This window comes from Yamadazyma tenuis, chromosome 3, assembly GCF_029203305.1.
Source record: "Yamadazyma tenuis chromosome 3, complete sequence".
In the NCBI taxonomy this organism is placed as follows: Eukaryota; Fungi; Ascomycota; class Pichiomycetes; order Serinales; family Debaryomycetaceae; genus Yamadazyma; species Yamadazyma tenuis.
This window is the reverse complement of record NC_089463.1, coordinates 1411653-1433692: the sequence shown is the minus strand read 5'-3', so window position 1 is coordinate 1433692 and position 22040 is coordinate 1411653. Positions and strand designations below refer to the sequence as shown.

At 40.9% G+C, this 22040-nt stretch overlaps 11 protein-coding genes across 11 annotated transcripts; 6 read left to right on the top strand and 5 right to left on the bottom strand. All coding sequences in view use genetic code 12, as the record gives it.

Moving 5' to 3' along the window:
* Window positions 1-1460: 1460 nt before the first annotated feature.
* PSN45_003072 (uncharacterized protein) lies at window positions 1461-4499 on the bottom strand (the record flags this gene model as incomplete). The annotated part of the gene is made up of 4 exons (XM_066158005.1): window positions 1461-1468; window positions 3237-3560; window positions 4149-4184; window positions 4460-4499. 4 exons carry the CDS (start codon window positions 4497-4499, stop codon window positions 1461-1463), a joined length of 408 nt encoding a protein of 135 aa, XP_066014102.1.
* Window positions 4500-5135: 636 nt separating this feature from the next.
* On the bottom strand, window positions 5136-6702 carry OYE32_1 (NADH-dependent flavin oxidoreductase; the record flags this gene model as incomplete). The annotated part of the gene is made up of 2 exons (XM_006683518.2): window positions 5136-5301; window positions 5438-6702. 2 exons carry the CDS (start codon window positions 6700-6702, stop codon window positions 5136-5138), a joined length of 1431 nt encoding a protein of 476 aa, XP_006683581.2.
* A 788-nt stretch (window positions 6703-7490) lies between these two features.
* On the bottom strand, window positions 7491-9206 carry PSN45_003070 (uncharacterized protein; the record flags this gene model as incomplete). Its single annotated transcript, XM_066158004.1, has 2 exons — window positions 7491-8803; window positions 9014-9206. The coding sequence occupies 2 exons, from the start codon at window positions 9204-9206 to the stop codon at window positions 7491-7493; spliced, it is 1506 nt and encodes a 501-aa protein (XP_066014101.1).
* Window positions 9207-9552: 346 nt separating this feature from the next.
* Window positions 9553-10476, top strand: PSN45_003069 (uncharacterized protein; the record flags this gene model as incomplete). Its single annotated transcript, XM_006683925.1, has 1 exon — window positions 9553-10476. One exon carries the CDS (start codon window positions 9553-9555, stop codon window positions 10474-10476), a length of 924 nt encoding a protein of 307 aa, XP_006683988.1.
* Window positions 10477-10995: 519 nt separating this feature from the next.
* On the top strand, window positions 10996-11529 carry PTP1 (tyrosine protein phosphatase 1; the record flags this gene model as incomplete). The annotated part of the gene is made up of 1 exon (XM_006683520.2): window positions 10996-11529. The coding sequence occupies one exon, from the start codon at window positions 10996-10998 to the stop codon at window positions 11527-11529; it is 534 nt and encodes a 177-aa protein (XP_006683583.2).
* A 78-nt stretch (window positions 11530-11607) lies between these two features.
* PSN45_003067 (uncharacterized protein) lies at window positions 11608-12564 on the top strand (the record flags this gene model as incomplete). Its single annotated transcript, XM_006683521.2, has 1 exon — window positions 11608-12564. One exon carries the CDS (start codon window positions 11608-11610, stop codon window positions 12562-12564), a length of 957 nt encoding a protein of 318 aa, XP_006683584.2.
* Window positions 12565-12788: 224 nt separating this feature from the next.
* SSB1 (Heat shock protein ssb1) lies at window positions 12789-14630 on the top strand (the record flags this gene model as incomplete). Its single annotated transcript, XM_006683522.1, has 1 exon — window positions 12789-14630. The coding sequence occupies one exon, from the start codon at window positions 12789-12791 to the stop codon at window positions 14628-14630; it is 1842 nt and encodes a 613-aa protein (XP_006683585.1).
* Window positions 14631-14718: 88 nt separating this feature from the next.
* On the bottom strand, window positions 14719-15999 carry rio2 (Serine/threonine-protein kinase rio2; the record flags this gene model as incomplete). The annotated part of the gene is made up of 1 exon (XM_006684089.1): window positions 14719-15999. One exon carries the CDS (start codon window positions 15997-15999, stop codon window positions 14719-14721), a length of 1281 nt encoding a protein of 426 aa, XP_006684152.1.
* An 830-nt stretch (window positions 16000-16829) lies between these two features.
* PSN45_003064 (uncharacterized protein) lies at window positions 16830-17452 on the top strand (the record flags this gene model as incomplete). Its single annotated transcript, XM_066158003.1, has 2 exons — window positions 16830-17374; window positions 17398-17452. The coding sequence occupies 2 exons, from the start codon at window positions 16830-16832 to the stop codon at window positions 17450-17452; spliced, it is 600 nt and encodes a 199-aa protein (XP_066014100.1).
* Window positions 17453-17530: 78 nt separating this feature from the next.
* DCP2 (mRNA-decapping enzyme subunit 2) lies at window positions 17531-19983 on the bottom strand (the record flags this gene model as incomplete). Its single annotated transcript, XM_066158002.1, has 2 exons — window positions 17531-17560; window positions 17599-19983. The coding sequence occupies 2 exons, from the start codon at window positions 19981-19983 to the stop codon at window positions 17531-17533; spliced, it is 2415 nt and encodes an 804-aa protein (XP_066014099.1).
* A 1400-nt stretch (window positions 19984-21383) lies between these two features.
* On the top strand, window positions 21384-21740 carry RPS20 (40S ribosomal protein uS10; the record flags this gene model as incomplete). Its single annotated transcript, XM_006683525.2, has 1 exon — window positions 21384-21740. One exon carries the CDS (start codon window positions 21384-21386, stop codon window positions 21738-21740), a length of 357 nt encoding a protein of 118 aa, XP_006683588.1.
* Window positions 21741-22040: the final 300 nt, after the last annotated feature.

Sequence of the window (22040 nt, the reverse complement as noted above, 5' to 3'; positions counted from 1 at the left end):
AAGACCAAGACAATACATCAATGTTTGATGCTCAAATTGTGTTTGAGGTTAGTTTTGTTAGTTTTGTTCCCAGAATATGTCCTAAGTTTTCTTCAGTCGCTGTACATTGTATGCTGTACTAGGAGCTCGTGCATGCACCATTTACCTCAATCTCTTGATCACTCTACGGTTCTTCGGGTGACGATAGAACATCACCACGAAGGAGATCCCCCACATATGGTGATCTTCTAAGGTAATAAGTCTTGTATGGTCATCTTAATGAACAGTCTCGGCGTTTTTTTAGTTCTCTAATCTCGTCTTCTATTTGTAAATATGCCGCCAACTCTCGAAGTCGACCAAAACCAAAACTTGGAAAATATAACGACGCTATCAGTATCCTTGAGGTATTTTGAAGCTAAAATTTGAGAGGGGGGTAGAGATGTAATAACCGAAGAAATTAGAATATTTTTGGGGTTCTGGTGAAGAGATTGTACCTGTTCATATTTCATTATGAAAATGTGAGTGTGATTATTTCAAGCGTCCTCTGAAAATGCCCCTACTGGTTACAAAAGAAATATGTTCCATTGACTCCGCCCACCCCTGTAAAGTTTTTAGTTACGCCTCAATTCATCTCAGTTGTAAGGGGATCTGCGGTATAATCAGAGGAGCGTTGAGGCGGAACAATAGAAGGTGAGAAAATATTTTGTTGTAGACGAAAATAACGATGACAACAAGACGGAGCAAGGAAAAGCACATACGTTGGGAAGCAAATCGTCCAAAACAGTGAGGACAACCAGCAAATCATTTCAATATCAATTGGTACTTTAGTGTCGAAGTCATAAGTTCCGACCCATACTTCATTGTTGCTGTATACTAGTGTATACACTATGGGAAACGTATACTACCTGCAAATACTGAGATAAGAGCGTTCATTATCAGACCACGGTTCTTCAAGCCTAATTACAGATTTTCATGATATTGATTCCCTCTACCAGAGCGATCCAAGTACTGTGCTATACTAGATCCTTTTACAACATTAGATTGCAGAGTTCTCCTCTTGCCACAATAGCAATACCTAACCTCTTATTTTTTGTAATTATTTTGGGGAAGGTGCTAGAGTAGGGATCTGGCTAGATTGAGTCTAAAGCTTTCTTTGCGATTAGACAAGAAGAACAAATATAGCACATTCCAGACCTGTAGCATGGCTACCTCTTTGAGCTTTAGATCCTGCAGCATAAATTTACTGGCTGCAGTGGTTTAAATATCACCAGTGACGGTTAATGCACACTTAAAGTGAGAATAAGGCAAATCCCTCATGTAGTTAGAGAAAGTAGTTACTTTTTTTTGATTTAGTGCACCTTTAGAAAGCAAAATGTCACCACATTGGGAAGGAAAGGTTCTTCGGTGTTAAATCCATGCATTCTGCTTCGACTTTCAGTTCCCCCGCAGCTCAAAAATATTAAACCGATGGTCATTTTTGGCTAGTTACCTGATAAGTAAAAAAGAAAAGACACGATGCAGTAAAACTTGTCTCACTTAGGTAAAAGTCTCTATCTTTCTATAAGTTTACCTTTTTTACCTCATTATTAAGGTTTTATTTTTTGTTGAACTTTTTATTAACCATACCTTTCAAAGTAAAAGACTCCTTCCTTTGGGAGTGCGATCCCCAGAAAAGTCATAATTCGATTAAACTTCCTCTTGTTACTTACGTTTTTTACTGTTTTTACAGGCTCTATTTGTGGTGCTCCCAAAAAAGGGTTGTTGGACCCCTTTTCATTGATTATGATGTTCCCAAACGCAAAATCAAGAGCAGTTGACCCTTTCTTCTCTAGAACTGCCTAATTGAGTGACGTTAATGAGATACTTCAAGTTGTAGTAATTGGCCATAATAACTGAAACGTAGGCATATAAAACAGCTTCAACTTTTGCAATTCGCCGGCAAAGTAAGATGATTTTGATACCAATAGTATTCTTATCTTTTGTCGCTCCGCTTGTTCTTGGAATAACAGGATGTTCACCTCCGTCCACTGAAAGTGGACTTATGGTTGATTACTTTGATCACGTTGATGTGCTCAATGATTCCTCTACTTATTTGAACACAATAGATGCCATGACTCCTGACTATACGGGATATGGAGTGTCAGATATTACTTTTCTGATGAGCGGAATTCTGGTCGGGGATTTCGCAAATGTTTATGGCAGAAATACGCCGGTAGATTATTTTGGTTTGAGACTCACAGGGTATTTACTTGCCACTGAAACGGGTACTTACACCATACAATTTACCAAAGCTGACAATGAAGCATCCTTGTCCTTGGGGGGATATACAGATACCCTTGACTGTTGTTCAAGCTCCAGTAATCTCCCTGTGGAGGGGTCAGTTTATGCTCACTTGCTAGATACTTCTGGAGCAGTTAATACCACCGTGATAACGGTTAGTCTTGTTGCAGGTGAATATTACCCAGTGAAGATTATGTACTACCAAGCAGGACCTGGTGTAGCCAGCTTAGAACTTTCGATAAAGTATCCTGACGGTGACACTCATACAGATGATATATCTTGGTATTACACCAATGAGACGGAACTGGAGTTATGTACAACCACTACCACCACTAATATTTGGACAGGAACAGATACTGAATATTTTACAGTGACAGGTTCGGACGGTGATGTGACTGTTACTAAGGAAGTACCGGAAACTACAACGACCACTACTGAAGTATGGACAGGTTCGGGAACCACCACCATCACTCACTACCCATTAAACCCAAGTGATCCTGTGACTATCGACGTCTTGACGCCTGAAACTACAACGACCACTACTGAAGTATGGACAGGTTCGGGAACCACCACCATCACTCACTACCCATCAAACCCAAGTGATCCTGTGACTATCGACGTCTTGACGCCTGAAACTACAACGACCACTACTGAAGTATGGACAGGTTCGGGAACCACCACCATCACTCACTACCCATCAAACCCAAGTGATCCTGTGACTATCGACGTCTTGACGCCTGAAACTACAACGACCACTACTGAAGTATGGACAGGTTCGGGAACTACCACTACTACCATTTATCCATCCAACCCAAGTGATCCCGTAACTGTTGACATTAAGACTCCAGAATCAACAACTACAACGACTAGTTATGGATCTATTGATACAACCTATACTTTAACTCCTTCCGATCCAAGTGATCCTAAGACTGTCGTTATAATAACAACCACTCCCAGTCCAACAAGTAGTACCCCACTTTCCACCACTTCTTTATCAAGCCTGTCCTTCCACTGGACAAATTCAAGTACTCCAATATCATCTTCGAGTACTCCTTCGTCTACAGTTCCATCTTCTAGTATTGCTTCTACTTCTAGTCCAGCAGTATCGTCAAGTGTTCCTTCTACACCAGTACCATCTTCGGGTGTTGCTTCTACACCAGTACCATCATTAATTGTTTCTTCTGCGGTGACATCTTCGAGTACTCCTTCATCTACAGTTCCATCTTCGAGTATTGCTTCTCCTTCTACACAAGTACCATCTTCAGGAAGTGCTGTCACTGTTACGACCCCGTGGACCGGAACTTTAACATCGACATACACTACCACAGGTACTGATGGCGAACCAACTGTAGTCGTTGAAACTCCAGAAGCTCACACCACTATTCCATGGACTGGTTCATTCACATCAACATACACTACCACAGGTACTGATGGCGAACCAACTGTAGTCGTTGAAACTCCAGAAGCTCACACCACTATTCCATGGACGGGAACTTTCACATCGACATACACTACCACAGGACCTGATGGCGAACCAACTGTAGTCGTTGAAACTCCAGAAGCTCACACCACTATTCCATGGACTGGTTCATTCACATCAACATACACTACCACAGGTACAGATGGTAAGCCAACGGTAGTTGTCGAAACACCAGAAGCTCACACCACTATTCCATGGACGGGAACTTTCACATCGACATACACTACCACAGGACCTGATGGTGAACCAACTGTAGTCGTTGAAACTCCAGAAGCTCACACCACTATTCCATGGACGGGAACTTTCACATCGACATACACTACCACAGGACCTGACGGTGAACCAACTGTAGTAGTTGAAACTCCTGAACCAGTAGTCACTGAAAAAGATGTCACCACCATCATCTTACCATGCACCTGCAAGGAGCCTTCAACCACCACAACAACTGGTTATGATGGTAAGAAGACCGTTGTCTGTAACATCCCACACTCATTAGTTTCTACCGTCGTGGTAACTGAGCCATGCACAAATGTCGCTGGAGATGTCACTGTCACAACATATACGACTTTCACTGTCGCTGTTGCTATCACTGCTAACCCTACCGAAACCGTTGCTCCAACTGGTACTGAAGATAGTGGTTCTGAAGCTGCTTCGGCAGGTAATGATACCTCACCACAAGAAGTCTCGACCTACGAGGCTATGGGTTCAAAGAACACATACACATTCTTGGCTGTGTTATCCGCTCTTTTGTGGATTTCATTTTGAATTCACCAAAGGAACTGGGGCTTGGTTCAAAGAAACAAGATGGTTTTTGAATGTTTGGTTATTAGAATTTCTCTTTGTCTAGTTATTTCGCTTACCAATATTTGGTACCATATTACTATATTTTTTCTTCCGTTTAAATTTTCTCTTCTAGAAAGATTACTGATACATGATTTGAGTCTTTGTAAGCACAAACCCTATCATAATGGACTTGAGGAGGTGTTCAGGAGCCAATTATTTGGCAGCGAACGAGCCAAAACCTTTGTACGTGCAAGATCCAATTCTTGATATCTATTTTATCTACATATGAACTATGCGGTTGAATATTGACCAGTGGTTGAGGCTAGCTTTGTTGAAAGGGCTCACTTTGGATTTTCATCGTGGTTTATGTTACAAATTAGTGAAGTTTTCTCAAGGAAGGGGAGTTAATGAGATCAGCCACCTCTCCCCTAAAAAAATTCAGCCTTATACCTCAAAAGCTTACGATTGAAGCTAAAAAGGTGCTCTTGAACATTTAATCCGATATGTGATTACTCAAATGATTGTATATTTGACAAAGAAAACAAAATATAGGGGCAGATATAGGAAGAAGCCATTTTAGCCTTCCAATAAAGCATCAACTTGAGGGGAGTATCTACCATGCAATAGTGTGTTCCTTGAGCAACTTATTACGAGCTTCAATATCTTCTCCAGGTAATAGAACGGCACTACTAACGTTCTTATCAACGGTCACCATTCCTCTTCTCAAAGGCGAGTAGGTGATGATGGAGATCTGATGCTTGGAAGCTTTTTCCAAAACCCTATATCCTATGGAAACAAAGAGGTCAATCTAGTAGCAGCTCTACACTCTAACAGATAATACAAATATTTTGGAAGACGAGAAGCAAGCGATCAGCTTTTTATTAATTTGTTCTACCACACGTTAAATAAACTCACTTTAAAGTGGACTTGATATATTCGATCATTTCAGCATATTTTGGTTTGAAAGGCCAATGGGAAGCAATATGGTGTATCTCGGTGTCCAATTCTTTAGCCCAATCAAACACCAAACCTGGATTCTTCAAGAATGGAGAACCAACGAATGCAAAATCAATCAAACCTTCTTCGAGCAATTCATTAACTCCCTTAGCATCATGCATCGAGCCCACACAACTGACCAAAGCTTTATCACCAACAGCCTTCTTAATGGCAGTCGCGTATTCTAAGAACATACCAAATCCTTTCTTGGGTCTATCGGCATTGGAATCATTGCCACCCGCAGAAACATCAATCAAATCAATACCTCTTTCAGCCACTATTGGAGCTAATTTAACTGAATCTGCAATATTCCAAGCGTCAGGATTTGAATCATGAATCTCTGACGCACTGAATCTTAAAAAGACAGGGTACCCTTTTGGGACGTTGGCCCTGACTTCATCAATAATTTCCAATAAGAGTCTGATTCTGTTTTCAAAGGAGCCCCCATATTGGTCAGTTCTCTTATTAGAATGAGCAGACATAAACTCATTAATCAAATAACCATGAGCAGCATGAATTTCAACGAAGTCGAAACCTGAAATTTCCACCGATCTTTTAGCAGCAGCACCAAATTGCTTAATTATGGTATGGATTTCATCAACAGTCAAAGCTCTTGGGGTTGGGACTCTACCATTTGGCCTGTAAGCAACAGCCGAAGGTCCAACCAAGTCTTTTTCAATAGCTCTGGGATCCCAGTTTTCCAAAAAGTCAAACAAAGCGGATGTCATGGCCTTTCTACCGGCATGGCCGATTTGAAGACCAATCTTGGAGGTATTGGCATGTGCATAATTGACAATATCCTTAAGCTTATAAGCTTGCGTGTCATTCCAAATTCCCAAATCAACCATTGAAGTACCAGAATTAGGTGCAACTGCCATTACTTCACACGTGACAACTCCAGGGCCTCTGGTACTCAACCCTCCATAGTGAATCTTGTGATAGTCAGTGACCTCGTTTTTGTCGGCAGTGTATTGACACATTGGGGAAACACCGACTCTATTAGGGATAACCATGTTTCCAATACGAAGAGGCTGAAACAACTTGGGCGTTTTGTCAGATAAGTGCAAAGCCGATCCAACCACTCCTTCAGGAAGTGGATACTCGTAAGGTAATCCCTGGGCGATACTATAGGGAGCAGAAGAGCCGGTGGCGGGCTCTGGCAATTGTAAGGATTCGAATGTCATTATGATAGATGCTTTCTCACATTCCAAGGAATTGCAACTGTTTATATATGGCGCATTTGTAAGCACCTGTGTGCCTGCATACAAATCGGTACATTTTCCTCGGGTATAGAGGCAACCATGACTCTCTGATTTGTAAGATACTGTTATTATGTTGGCCAAGTACCCGGGGGAGAATAGTTTCGGGAACTATGTATCATTCTTTCTTATTATCGTCTTGTGGTAAGGTTTTGGTACTTTATTAACAGCTGTTCAATCCGGCCAGCTCATCGGGCAACGGAAAAGCCGCACGCTGCGGGCAACTTAATTGCTGCAACAAATTTGAACCTTTTGAGGAACCACAAGAGAAACTTCTTCAAATTCAACAGATGATGTACTTGTGGATATTTGAGTAGTGTCATTACGGAAATAAATGGCTAGAATGCATAACAATCTCAAGAGACTCAAAGTGTGACAAACACCCTCAAAGCGCATAAGCCTGATTCATACACCCAAGACAGGTAGGGAGCAACAGGAAGGGCTATGATTAACCAGACATTCAAATAAACATGCTACTCTCCAGCGTTCTCCTTAAACATGGGCTCGGCGTTGTATCGGCAAACGCTTTTGTGAGAAAAGATTATAGACTTGCAATGATATGGCATAAATATCTATCTGCTTTAGTGGTCATTTGGGAATATGTAGGATTAGTTCATGTTAACTCTACTTCAGAAGAAGTGAGACAAGAGTAGGAAAGCTGGTCTTCTACTTCTAGAAATACTGCCTTTTAGGGTATCAAAATAGTTTACTATCTATTTATTTCTATTTATGCTCGTGTGTAGCTCGTGTTCTTGAATGAAAAGAGATGCAAACACACCAATTACTACACAGATAAAGGAAAACAATAGAGTCTTTTTAACTGCATATTCGTAGCAGCATCTTAAAGCAACCTGGACATATTCTGGCGCCTTGCTTGCATAACTGGTGCTCTGTAAAGCATGCTTAATGATATAATCGGACATAACTTGGTCATTGACAATGCTGGGTATTTTCGAGTTGAGCATACTGCGTAACGAATACTGGAAAATAGCAGACGAAATGGAAACACCCAAAGTCGAGCCTGTAGCTCGAAAAGTGTATGAAATCGACGTGGTACCAGCCTGATGACTTGCTGGAACCGCGGCTATCAATGACATTAATGTGGCTGTCAATATACCCGAGTAAGCCAAACCACAAGGAAGTAATAAAGTGAATTGTCTTAAGTTACTTATGGTTGGATTGATACTCAAAATGTTCAAGTTACCCACGATTGCAAGGACTCCAATCACAATTATAAGATTGTAATACCTACCAGTCCTCTTCATATATATACCAGCACCGACAGACCCAAGGGAAGTGCCAAAGAAATTAGGAATTAATCTCATTCCTATTTTGGTGGTATTATAATCCATAACTGAAATATAATAGATTGGCACATAAAACAAATAAGTAAAAACACCCATCGTATAAAACCAGTTTGTCATGGAAGATGCAAGAATCGTTCTTCTTCTTAGTAAGGATATAGGAATAATCGGTTGCAATGGGGTATGCGATTCAGCCCACACAAAAGTACCAAACAAAAACACTGACGCCAAACACAAGCCAATAAAAGGTTTCGAAGAGTACGCAACTTCTTTACCACCAATAGAAGCAGCAGTTAAAAGCACCAAAAGGCCCGATACCAACAAGGTCAGTCCCAAAAAGTCCACTTTAGCTAATTTTTCTTTAAAGTGACCTGGGGACCCCAAACCAGGCGACCCTTTAGGAAACTGCAAGTTGAAGTAAAGGGACACACCTAATATACAAGCTAGTGGAACCTGCAAACCGAACGCATATCTCCAACCAAAGTAATCGTTAATGACCCCACCAAATATACCACCAGTAGCTACACCTAAACCATAAAACAGGTTAGTGTAACCTTGATAAACCCCCCTATCACGAAGAGGAATCAAGTCAGACAAAATGATTGTGGTTAAGGTAGTCAATCCCGAACCCCCTATCCCTGCTATAAATCTTCCAATAACAACAAACGTCATAGAGTGGGCCATGCAAATCAAACAACCAAGAGCAAAGAACACAGCACAACCTATTAACAAAATCTTCCGTCCAAATATATCAGAAAGCCTTCCGTGTATTGGCTGTAGCGCCGAACACGAAAGTAGATAAGCAGTTGCAATCCATGACATGTTCCCAAATGAATTCAAATCGGAAGCTATGACGGATAAAAGTGTGGATACAACAGTAGCATCAAGGGCTGCTAAATAGGCACAGATATAAAGACTGGAGACTACAATACGTAGTTTGTGTCTGGGCAAAGCGTATCCTCCGTTCTGGTCTATATCGATGTCAATTGCACCTTCATTCCCATTGACGTTATCTGCGGCATCATAAGCACTCGAAGGTTCGGACAACAAGCAAACCTCCTCAGACTCAACGTTCGTTTTTTTGAAATCTACTAAAGTAGGATTTTTATCAATGTCTCTCGACATCTAAGTGAATAGTGATTCAGAAGGTATAGAAAGAAGGAGTAAAGATGCAAAAGATAGTGGGATATGACGCATTCCGCGAGATAATGTGTGGTAAAATGGCTTTGCACGTCTTTTTTGTAAAAGGCTAAGATTGCAAATCTTGTACTGTTTTATCTGCTTCAGATTTTATGTCTGGCGTAAAGTGACTTGAGTCCGGATAAAATGAGGCATTCCCTTGAGTATTCACTTCTTTAACGAAGCTTTTGTTTGCAAACATCATTTTTTATCGATTTGTTTTTGGTTTCCTTGTCAGTAATTCACTTTAGATTCAAATTGTGCGATATTTCCAATTTTCACTGATTTTGATATGCCTGCTACCTTAAGAGTGGCATATGTGCCTGAACATTTTTCAACACCATTGTTTTTAGCCCAGGAACAAGGGTTCTACGGTAATATAACTATCCAGTTTGTACCAGTGATCGAAGGGAGTGGAAGACTTATCAAGATGTTGAATACCAAGGAAGTCGATATCGCCATTGGGTTGACTGAGGCCTTTATCAGTGACATTGCAAAGGGAAATGAAGAATACAAGTTGATTGGGACTTATGTTGAATCTCCCTTGTGCTGGGCAGTTAGTACCGGTTATGATAGATCTGACATCACCCAATTATCTGATTTACAAGGAAAGAGAATTGGGGTTTCGAGAATTGGATCAGGTTCTTATATCATGTCATTTGTTCTTGGCTTGCAAGAAAAATTTGCGTCTCCTTTCTTTTCTGATCACCCGGTGTTGTCTAACTTCAAAAACTTACGAGACTCGGTCAATTTGAAGTTCGGCAGCGCAGGTGATGGAGAATTGAGTGACAGTGATGCATTCATGTGGGAGCATTTTACGTCTAAGAAGTACTATGACACCAAGGAGATCAAAAAAATTGGAGAGATTTATACTCCATGGCCTTCTTGGGTGGTAAACTGCAATTCCAAACTCTTGGAAGCCGAAAAACCGGCTATTAAGCAGTTTTTGACGGGTGTTCGGAAAGGAATTGAGTATTTCTGGGCTCACCAGGACGAAGCCACTACCCATATTGCCACACATCTTGACTACTCGAAAGCGGATGCAGAGAAATGGATTGAAACCGTCAAGTTCAATAACAGTGTCGGAGATGAACCAATTAACAGAAAAACAGTCGTAGATAATACTGCCAAAGTGTTACAAACCGCTGGAGTGTTGACTGATTCTGACGATGTGATAACCCAACGGTTGTCTCAGGGTGTTGTCTTTAGTTTATAGGCGAATATCTAGAAGTAAAATAGCACATTTCTCTAACTCTTGTGTTTCCTCCACACATCGCGAATCTCATCGGTTGATTTTATGATTAGATCGGATTTGTCTATTCTCACCACTATGAGTCAACCGTTTTGGAGTGAACTATCTATGTCTGCGCTCCGTGATGGCTTCAATCGAGTAAACAAACAGGAGGTTGATAGGATTAATGGTTTTTTAAGCAATCCTCGCTCTGGTTGGAGTGGTAGTGATGCCTTTTTACCCGCCAACCGATCCCGTAATCGGTACACAAATGTGTTCCCCTGGAACAAGAATCGAGTTCATTTACCAGTATCCTCCACTAGCCATCTGACACAACGACTGGACTATATAAACGCGTCTCACATTAAGCTTGATACTGGCTTCAATTATATTGCTACCCAGGGTCCGTTGCCGAACACGGTCCACCATTTTTGGTCGATGTGCTTCCACGAAGCTGTCCGCCACCACGATGACCTTGTGGTAGTCCTCATGATCACCCCACTAATGGAAGATCGAATGGTCAAATGTCACAAGTACTGGCCGGATCTGGTTGATCCTGTTCTTGATATGTCAGCTGACGTTCTCATAGACCAACTCGATTTCCCTAAAGGGTTAAAGGCCTCATACGTCAGCTGTCAAGAATTTCCAGACTATAAGATGACCGAGATCTTGCTCGAGTCTGGCGATACACAGAAACGTGTTCTTCATTACTATTACCATAGTTGGGCAGATCTGAAAGTCCCCACAAAACCACAATCTTTGATTGAACTTCTGGATGCGTTGAGCAAGTTGAAGAAGGAGTATAAAGTTACCAAGCCAATTGTCCACTGTTCTGCTGGTGTGGGACGAACTGGGACGTTTATTGCGTTGGACTTCTTACACAATCACACTTCGTATCTAATGAAGTCGACGTCCAGTGATGTGATCCATGATGTGTTGAAGAAGCTCCGTGATGGGAGAGTAATGATGGTGCAGACTCTCAACCAGTATATGTTTTTGTACGCATTTTTCAAGAAAGATTTAGGGTTGGATAAGTAATATACAAAGAGTATTCTCGCACTAATGTTGTATTTGTAATATTTTGCAACTAGTCACATCAGAAAAAGAACCCACAAGATGAACTTTATACCAAAAGATAACAAAGAAAACTTCAAGGCGAGTTTGGAACATGACGAAATGTCTACTAGGCTGGAATATGTCTTTAATTTTGTGCATTCGTACCTGGATTTTGAAGCTGCGTTTGTAACTCCCTTTACGAATGAGTATCAGATGCTTCAATATGGGAATAAAATTGTCAGTGTCAAGTTGATTGTCACATCAAGTGTACTAATTAACTGCCTTACTTCCATTGATCTGATCAGAAAGGTGCTGCTTAGCGACTCAAGTAAGGCTAGTGAAGCTTTCTTTGAGTGTACAAAACGATCATTTGGTAATTGGGAAGTCAGTATTACTGGTACCACAACTGAAGTGACATACTTTTCAGAGGTTTTACTTCTAACTCAATTGACTTATTGGAACTATGTTAGTATGGAAATTTCAAAGGATCATTATGGCCAGTTTATGGGGTCAGGAATTGTTAAGGAGGAGGATGTTCGTCTCATCCCCACTGGCCACAAGGGATTCCTTGTTCATATATCCATTTCTCCTAATAACTTAGAAAGATTAATTTCCGTGTTGACTGCTACCAGCAACCACTATGTGATAAAATCTCACCTGATTGATTACGAATCCCTCCCTGCTTCTTCAGGGGATTTCTCGCCTGAAGAATACAATACTCGCTGCGAGCATCACAAACAAACCACTGACGTACACACTGAAAAGTACATCGAGTTGAGGAAGAACGAAGTGGCTTTTCTATTGGGCAGAAACGGAGAAAGAATCAATTCCATCAGGGAACAGACTGGGTGTTTTATATCCATATCCGCAATACCTAAACAAGCAGATTTGTTGTGCAATAGAAAGGTCATCCAGACCCTTAAATTGGCAGGAACACCAGGAAAGATCGATTCAGCTCTCAAAATGATTCAAAGTAATTTGTCCATATATCGGGAGAATGATTCAAAGTTTTTATAAGCACCTAGCCATTATCGCGTATCATCATCGCCTCCACAAGATTGCAAGTGTCGCGGCGACTTTGCACCCAAGTTTAGAATTTGCTGCAAAGAATAAAACGTTTCCGGGTAATTCACCAGACCAAAAAAATTTTTCAGGTTATGATGAAAAAGAAGAGATGAAAAGTTGAAAAAAAAAAATTTTCATTTTTACTTCACCTAGTTAAAAAAAGAATATAATACAATATGGCTGACGGTGTTTTCCAAGGTGCTATTGGTATCGATTTAGGTACCACTTACTCCTGTGTTGCTACTTATGATTCTGCTGTTGAAATCATTGCCAATGAGCAAGGTAACAGAGTTACTCCTTCCTTCGTTGCTTTCACCGAAGAAGAAAGATTGATCGGTGATGCCGCCAAAAATCAAGCTGCCTTGAACCCAAAGAACACCGTTTTTGACGCTAAGCGTTTGATCGGTAGAGGTTTCGAAGATGAATCCGTCCAAAAAGATATCAAGTCTTGGCCTTTCACTGTCTTGAGCGACAACGGTAACCCAGTTATCGAAGTTGACTACTTGGGTGAAAAGAAGACTTTCTCTCCTCAAGAAATCTCCTCCATGGTCTTGACCAAGATGAAGGAAATTGCTGAAGCTAAGATTGGTAAGAAGGTTGAAAAGGCTGTTGTTACCGTTCCAGCTTACTTTAACGATGCTCAAAGACAAGCCACTAAGGATGCTGGTGCCATTGCCGGTTTGAACGTCTTGAGAATTATCAACGAACCAACTGCTGCTGCCATTGCTTACGGTTTAGGTGCTGGTAAGTCCGAAAAGGAAAGACATGTGTTGATTTTCGATTTGGGTGGTGGTACTTTCGATGTCTCTTTGTTGAAGATCGAAGGTGGTGTTTTCACCGTTAAGGCTACTGCTGGTGACACTCACTTGGGTGGTCAAGATTTTGACACCAACTTGTTGGACTTCTTCAAGAAGGACTTCCAAAAGAAGACTGGTTTGGACATCTCCGGTGACTCCAGAGCTTTGAGAAGATTGAGAACTGCTTGTGAAAGAGCTAAGAGAACCTTGTCTTCTGTCACTCAAACCACTGTTGAAGTCGACTCTTTGTTCGACGGTGAAGATTTCTCCGCTAACATCACCAGAGCTAGATTCGAAGACATCAACTCTGCTTTGTTCAAGTCCACTTTGGACCCAGTTGAACAAGTTATGAAGGATGCTAAGATTGCTAAGTCCGCTGTCGATGAAGTTGTCTTGGTTGGTGGTTCCACCAGAATTCCAAAGGTCCAAAAGTTGTTGTCTGACTTCTTTGATGGTAAGCAATTGGAAAAGTCTATTAACCCAGATGAAGCTGTTGCTTACGGTGCCGCTGTTCAAGGTGCTATCTTGACTGGTCAATCCACTTCTGAAGATACCAAGGACTTGTTGTTGTTGGATGTTATCCCATTGTCTTTGGGTGTTGCCATGCAAGGTAACGTTTTCGCTCCAGTTGTCCCAAGAAATTCGACTGTTCCAACTATCAAGAGAAGAACTTTCACCACTGTTGCCGACCACCAAACCACTGTTCAATTCCCAGTGTACCAAGGTGAAAGAGTCAACTGTACCGAAAACACTTTGTTGGGTGAATTCGACTTGAAGAACATCCCACCAATGTCTGCTGGTGAACCAGTGTTGGAAGCCATCTTCGAAGTTGATGCCAACGGTATCTTGAAGGTTACCGCTGTTGAAAAGTCCACCGGTAGATCCGCTAACATCACCATCTCTAACTCCATCGGTAGATTGTCTTCTGATGAAATCGAAAAGATGATTGAAGATGCTGAAAAATTCAAGTCTTCTGACGATGCTTTCGCCAAGAGACACGAACAAAAGCAAAAGTTGGAAGCTTATGTTGCTTCTGTTGAAACCACCATCACCGATCCAGTTTTGTCTGCTAAGTTGAAGAAGTCTGCTAAGGACAAGATCGAAACCGCTTTGTCTGAAGCTTTGGCTGCTTTGGAAATCGAAGACTCCTCCGCTGACGACTACAGAAAGGCTGAATTGTCGTTGAAGAGAGCCGTCACCAAGGGTATGTCCACTCGTTAAGGTTAGGTAGGCCTATATTATCTACTTTTTGTTTATATTTAAGGTAATAATAAAAAACTAATATACATATATATATCAAGTTTCCAATCTATTCTTCTTCCTCAAGAATATAGTTACCAAACTTGTCCATTTGAAGCTGTTTGCTTCCTTTGCTTAATGCTTGCACGATCTTTTCGTTCTCTTGCTTGGTCTGTTCCTCTATGTCTGCTTTTCGTTGTTCAGCTTCCAAATCATCGAAATCATCCTCATACTCCTCTGAATAGCTATCTTCCTCAGAATATTCTTCATCGTCAAATCCTTCATCCTCTAAGTTCACATCTCTCATTGCTTGAACAGCCGCTTCCAAGTCCTTAGCTTCCTGCTTCTTGTTTTTCTTCACATAACCAGAAGCCTCTACTTCGACATCAAGATCTTTGATCCTTGTGACGTCTCTTTTGAACTTTGGGTATGCATATTTGAACCCATCACCATAGCCGTCTGTATCGAACATAGTCTGATCGTCTCTTGGGGAATATCTAAACTTTTTTTCGAAAAAGGCTTTAACACCCTCGACATCTCTTTTAAAGTATGCTTCAGCATCAACATGCTTTGTGGAGACACACTGAGGGAAGTCAATGACAACAAAGTCAAAATCACGTCCCTTGGCATCTTCTTCGTTTCTGATGATGATATTAAACTCATTGAAGTCACAGTGAATTAATCCATGATTCGCAAGTCTCACAATAAAGTTCATCAAGTCAGAATACAACTTCTTGTAATTGGGATGTTTTTTAAGATGCTTCATGGTCAAACCATCTATCCACTCCATCAATACCATATGTCTTGATGCATCAAAAGGCTCAGGAACATTGAACCCATTGTCGTACAATACCTTCATGAATTGATGTTCCTTATTTGCTGCCAATCTGGATAAATACATCCAGTTGGTAGTCTTTCTGTTTCTTAAATAGTCACGATTATTCTTCACTGTCTTGAAAGATGTTCTTCCCAACCTATGAATTTTGAGAACCTTTTGCTTTCCAGCTCTATCACTGGCAGAATAAATATCTGATTCTTTTCCTACGCCAATAGTTGATCCTACAGAATAAAGGGTATCTCTGCTGTTCATACTGTTAAGCGCAAGGTAATCATAGCCGTTGTATGTGATTCTAAAACCGTCGTATTTTGCATTTCTTAAACGGGCTAGGAGCTTTAATTTGGCCAAATCACCAATAGCTCTATTAGTGGCAGTTGGGCTCTTCAATCCTCCAATAGAATGGATCATTTGTGTGGGCACCAACTCATGGTTTCTGGATCCCAACTCTACTGCTTGAAGTACTCTGAAGTCATCCGCAGTCAAATGCCGCATATGAGAGGTATCTAACTTCATGGTGTGCAGTTTTTTTGGATACTAAGCTCGATAAGATGAGGTGAAAAAATCCATCGCGGTTGCGAAATGAGTTTTGTAAGTCGCGATACTCCGTTCTTATGGCTGAATTCTTTAGACGAGGAAGGTCTTCCAACTTCAACTTCAAGAAGAAACGTAGAAAGCTTCTTAAACTGAAACCTAAGCATCATAATGTTCCTTCAAGTGAGAATTTGCTGAAAATTGGGGCTCCTGTCGACCTTTCTTTTATTGATACACATTCAATATCTTCTTATCCGTGGATCCAACAAAATCCATTATTCCTGGATGATATAGTAACAAAAAAACCTCGACGGGGTATTGTGTCACTTCTGAACATTTGTGCTAGAGTAATTGCAAAAAATTCCTCTATGATAAACAGTGCAATGCTTGAATCCGTTTCTGTACAATGTATCAAGACTATCTGGAACCATATTTTACTGTCACACAATGATACTCTCGGGTCCTTTATCACATTTGCAACGGCATTTGGGGGGTATAGTGCTTTTAGAAGCCATCCGCCCTTCATCGAGTCGACTGAATCTTCCGTTACTCTCAGAAATGATTACCTACAAGAATGCCTAATACCAGGGACTAAAAAACACCGAATAGAGAATCTTTTTAATAATGTCAAAATCAGCAGTTTGTGCTATTATTTGAATAACTTGAGGATTCAATCATGCATATTCCTTGACTTTTCCCAAATCCCCCAACTTATTTCACGACAGGATTATATTTCAATTTTCAAAATCAAAAATCTTACTGGATTGGACGTTTCTAACGGTGTTGAAATTGATGATTCAATCATCTCATTTATGTGTTCTGCTATAAAAGATGACCATTTAAGCAAGCTTCGAGTTATCAGACTCACAAACTGCGAAAAGATAAGTAAACTGGCCATTGTGAAACTTCTTGAAGTATCATGGTCAAAAGGTACCCTGTTGTCTTTGATAATCTGTGATAAGATCTTTAAAGTCGATTTTCATGATCAACTCACTAGGTCAAACGGTATAGCGAGTACGAACTGGTCGATTCTTCCTCATGAAGAAGTGGATACCAAACGGCTTATAAAGTTTCCATTGGCAATGCAATTCCACTATTTATTCTCAAAGTTTAAGTCAAAAATTCCTGAACTTAACGACAAGAATACAAATCAAATCCTACTTGACATTATGTTTCACAACCAGCCGTTCGGATTTGACTCTGCCTACTACATGCTTGACTTTGTTTCAAGAAATAGAATAAACAGCAGACATAAAGTCTCCCCTCAGGCCTGTTGCTTAATGATCGATAAGAACAAGAAGGTCAAGCCATTGATGGGTATCACCACGGAAGATCCCTCGAAGGAAGTCAAGGCTCAGTCAGTATTCACATCTGTTAAAGCGACCAAGAAAAGAAATATTATCAAAAGAACTCAACCGAAGAAGCTAAAAATTAAAATGAATGAGTATATTTGATTTAACCTTATATAAGCTACCTAGAGATAATGCAATTCATGACAAATTATGCGGATTCGTTATTTGGTCTTTTGAGCAAACCGAGGAGACTGCTTGCAGCACTAGAGTTGTGTCCAGCCAGAGGTACCTGGGCTGGAGTTGGCTGTCCTTCTGGCTGCGCAGAAGATGGAGGAGTTTGCCTGTTTCCCGTCAAAAGGCCCAAAAGACTGTTGGCATTTTGTGAACGGTTCAGGTGATGAGATGGAGGTGTAGGACTTGCATAGGTGTCATTCAATGAAGAGTCAGCAGATTGCACATTGGGCTGCGATCCGCCAGACCCTTGTTGAAGCACTGATAAGAGCAACTTTCCACCATTTTCATAACTGGGTTGGGCTGACTGGGATCCTAAAACATCACTAAGAGATTCTCCAGGTTTAAGGAGTCTAACATTTCCTCTTGGAGGACCTGAATAGGTATTGGTACCACCTTCAAGGCCGTAATTCTGGTATTGTTCGTAGTCTGGGCTTAATTGCTTGCGAGTGTTAGGGGGTTGAACCTGTAACTCTGGGTGCCCCTGTTGTGGTTTAACTTGTGGCTCTTCTTGGTAATCTTGAATAGTAGCTCTAATTTGGTCATCTAATGCATCAAAATGCTCAAAGTCTTCGAAGTCGTCGAAATCATCGAAATCTTCGGTGTTTGTAGGTTGGGACAGTTGCTCTTGCTGTGGGATATCTGAAGGATGAACTGGAGTTGGCACAATAGATTGTTCTGGTTCCTCTCCCAACATTTGCAATAACGCCAGCGCGGAACTCTTGGTAGACTCTGGTATATTCTCCAGAGATACAGGAGATGGAGCCTTGGATTTTTTCAACATATCCAATAAGTCATTTGTAGTAGAAGCTTTTGGTTTCGGTGCCTCTGCTGCTGGTTTCAATATTCCTAGGATCTCATGAGCAGGATTTTGATTAGCTTCAGGTGTCTTAGGGGACTGTGGTTGAGGCCTTTTTAAAAGGTTCAAGAGATTATTAGCCGGTGAGTTTGGAGACCTAGGAGAAGGTGAAGGAGTCTTATTCGTTTTACTCTTCAACATATCCAAGAGAGGATTGCTCTTTTCTGAAGATTTTTTCAAAATGTTTACCTTTCCAGGTTTTAAGTTCTCATTATAAGGCTCATCTAAGGATTGATGTAATTTAATTGAATTTGCTGTACTATAGCCGGAATCTGAACTGGATTCGCTGACACTGTTCGATACTTCAGTATCGGTCTTAAACAATTTCAACAACTCTTGGGCCCTGGCCTTATTAGTGGCAACATCTTTAGATATTCTCGTTTCTTCTGAAGGGGATTCAGATGGTTTTGACGATCCACTATTCAAAATGGACAATAATTCTTTGGGGTTCATCAAAGATTTGGAAGGGTTCTCGAGGGATTCTGGAAGTGGAGTACTAAGAGACTGCTCAGAGGCTTGAGGTTTGCTTTGAAGGAAAGGAAACATATCAAAAAGCGATTTTTGGGACTCAATCTGTTCGGAAGCCTTCGCATTCATCAAATATTCGTAAGGAGCAGCCATAGATTGAGGAATACTGACAATGATAGGTTTAACAGGGCTACTCTCATATTCGTCAGACTCTTCTGCTTCAGATTTGACCCCCTGAAGAATGTCAAGCAATTCTCTACCAGCATCAGTATCCTCATTATTGACAGCCTCAGAGAAAGCAGTTTGTTGCACCTCCTCCACTTGCTTTCCAATGCCCATCAAGTCCTTCAACTTGGTTTCGGCATCGAGTTTCAATTTGGTTTCATCCAACTCATTAGTAGTACCCTTAGCTTCACTGATCCATTTGATGATAGGCTTCATAACAGCGGGGACAATGAAATAAGCGTTGGGGTTATGCTTGAGTTTTTTCTGTAAAGACTTGATATCAAACCACTCTATGGCAGCAATCTCATTTCTTACAAGCGGTTTAAACACTGTATCTTCAGGAACATCCCTAGCAAAATATATCTTGTAGTTCTTTCCCCCCATAGTTCTTTCAACCACATCCTCCTCGTTTATTAAGTTTTTGGCACTGAAACCAGTCTCTTCTTCCACTTCTCTTATTGCACATTCCAAGTCGCCTTCATTTTTCGAAATCTTACCCCTGGGAAATGACCATGAGTTGGACTCATATCCCTTAACCAATACCATCTTTGACAAGTCACTGTTGAAAAGGGCAACTCCTCTAACAGGAATACTCGATTTGTACTTCCCAAACTTCGAGAGCGCTTCGGAAGCATCACCCCATTTCCAAACCAATGGGCATTTCTCCAACAATTTGGTGGAAAAAGACTTCATCTTCAATGACGGGAGGGAAGGATACGTTTGGCGTAAAAAATCGGTATAGAACCACTGTGCTTCTTCCACGAGAAATAACACTCTTTCGCTGGAAGATAAATCTTCATTGGGGGCATTGATCAAGAATCGTACGAGCAAATCTTCTAGCACGTGATCCAAAGTTTTATTGGCAAACCCATCTCTTAACTGTATGGACATTTTAGTTGGTTATTGTATACTTCAAATATTATATGTTTTTATACATAGGTCTCTAATTAGTTTTAGCGGTGATGTTGGAACGTCAAGTTCGACTTCGCACCAGTAGGACAATTGCCGGGTAAATTATATTTGTGCGACAGTCAATTTCTTTAGTACGCTAGTGGTAATGAACTTTACACGGTATAACTCGACAAAGGTGCCCAGATTCCTTAAGACTATAGCAGAAACCAGCAAGCCGCCTTTGACAAAGCTGAAGGTTGTCAACAAGCCATTCGGGCTACCTGTTCCTATATTATTGAATCCTAAGTCCAACAGCAAAAGGTCTTTGAGGAATGAATTTCTTGGTAGTGAGGCAAAGGAAATGAGACAAAGACAGTTGGACCACGACATAAAGCACTCACCCTTCTATGAGTCCAAATCGTTCACAAATACGAACGGCAAGATCTTTTCACCACCAATTTCGTATTTTAAAGCGGATAAGTCGTTATTTTTCCCCAACTTTAACGGTAATGTCATCAATGGAAACGAAACACAAATCCACAAATTGTTCAAAGACAAGGTCAGTTTGGTACGTGTATTTTCTACGGTTTCAGGTGAAAAATGCACCGAAACATACTTTAAATCAGTTGATGGAGTAGACTATTTGAAAGACTATGAACAGTTTGAACAAGTGTACCCTAAAGCCCAAGTAATTGATATTAATATCCCTATAGGATGGGCCAAAAGACTTGTGGTGAGTCTTGCCAAGCCTGGAATCAAGAAAAGCTTGCCTGTGTCGAGACAAAACACATACTTTGTATTACCCGATAGTTTGTTCTCCTACGACATTAAAGCTGAGTTAAACTGCGATAATAGTTGCTCAGGGTACATATACTTAGTAGATAGCGAGGGGAGAATCAGGTGGGCCACTAGTGGGTACGCCAGTGACAGCGAGAAGGAGTTGTTGTACAAATGTTTGAGCGGAGTGACGAAGGAGTTAGTCTAACTTGTAAATAGTTATAGCATGCATTCAAATGGTTCACTGGTACCCAATTCTCTCAATTCTTCAACCTTCGATGGACCACATAAATGAAGATGAGTAGTTATTCTTATTCATCTGTCATGGTTTCTTCTCGCAGCACATGATGAATTTGGAATCTCTGACAATCCAACAAATAAATGCCTAACAAGTCGACGACCAGACCTGCTGTGCTAAATTATAGTACAGACACCAGATGCTTACCATCTAAACAGGGTTAATTTCTTCAATTCGCTTATACTGCTCTCACCCATATGGCAGGATGACCGCCCTCAGGGCCGCAGCCCTCATTGACAACCCACACGACTTTTGGTATTTTTGCTCGCCATAGCGACGAAATTTTTCACCCGAAATTTTTCTTCCGTATACAACTTCATTAAACATGTCTGCTCCTATCAACAAGGAAAAAGTTCAAGAACAAGAACAAGAAATCCACAAGATCAGAATCACCTTGACCTCCACCAAGGTTAAGCAATTGGAAAACGTTTCTGCCAACATCATCAGAAACGCTGACCAATCCCAAATTGTCAAGAAGGGACCAGTTAGAATGCCAACCAAGGTTTTGAAGATCACCACCAGAAAGACCCCTAACGGTGAAGGTTCTAAGACCTGGGACACCTTTGAAATGAGAATCCACAAGAGAGTTATTGACTTGCAAGCCCCAGCTGCTATTGTCAAGAAGATCACTCAAATCACTATCGAACCAGGTGTAGATGTCGAAGTCACTCTTGCTGCTTAAGCAGGTTTGGATGTTTGATGTTCTCCAATGCTGTTGCGGCATGATGGGAAAACCACACATGACATTTGTTACTATGGTGCTCTAGGTCAGGTTGCTTCTATTTAATATTTTATCCACTTGTATTATAGGAGTTTGATTTTGCAATTGCTGGCTATCAGGACCATGGTGACGAATAGTAGTTTTGCCTTCGCATCAATAGTATTTAGAATTATACGTATCAAATTAAGATTAAATCTAACAAGACCTTTAATTAGCAAAACGCAGCCTCATCTTTTTCGTGCGATTATATCCAAACCCCTT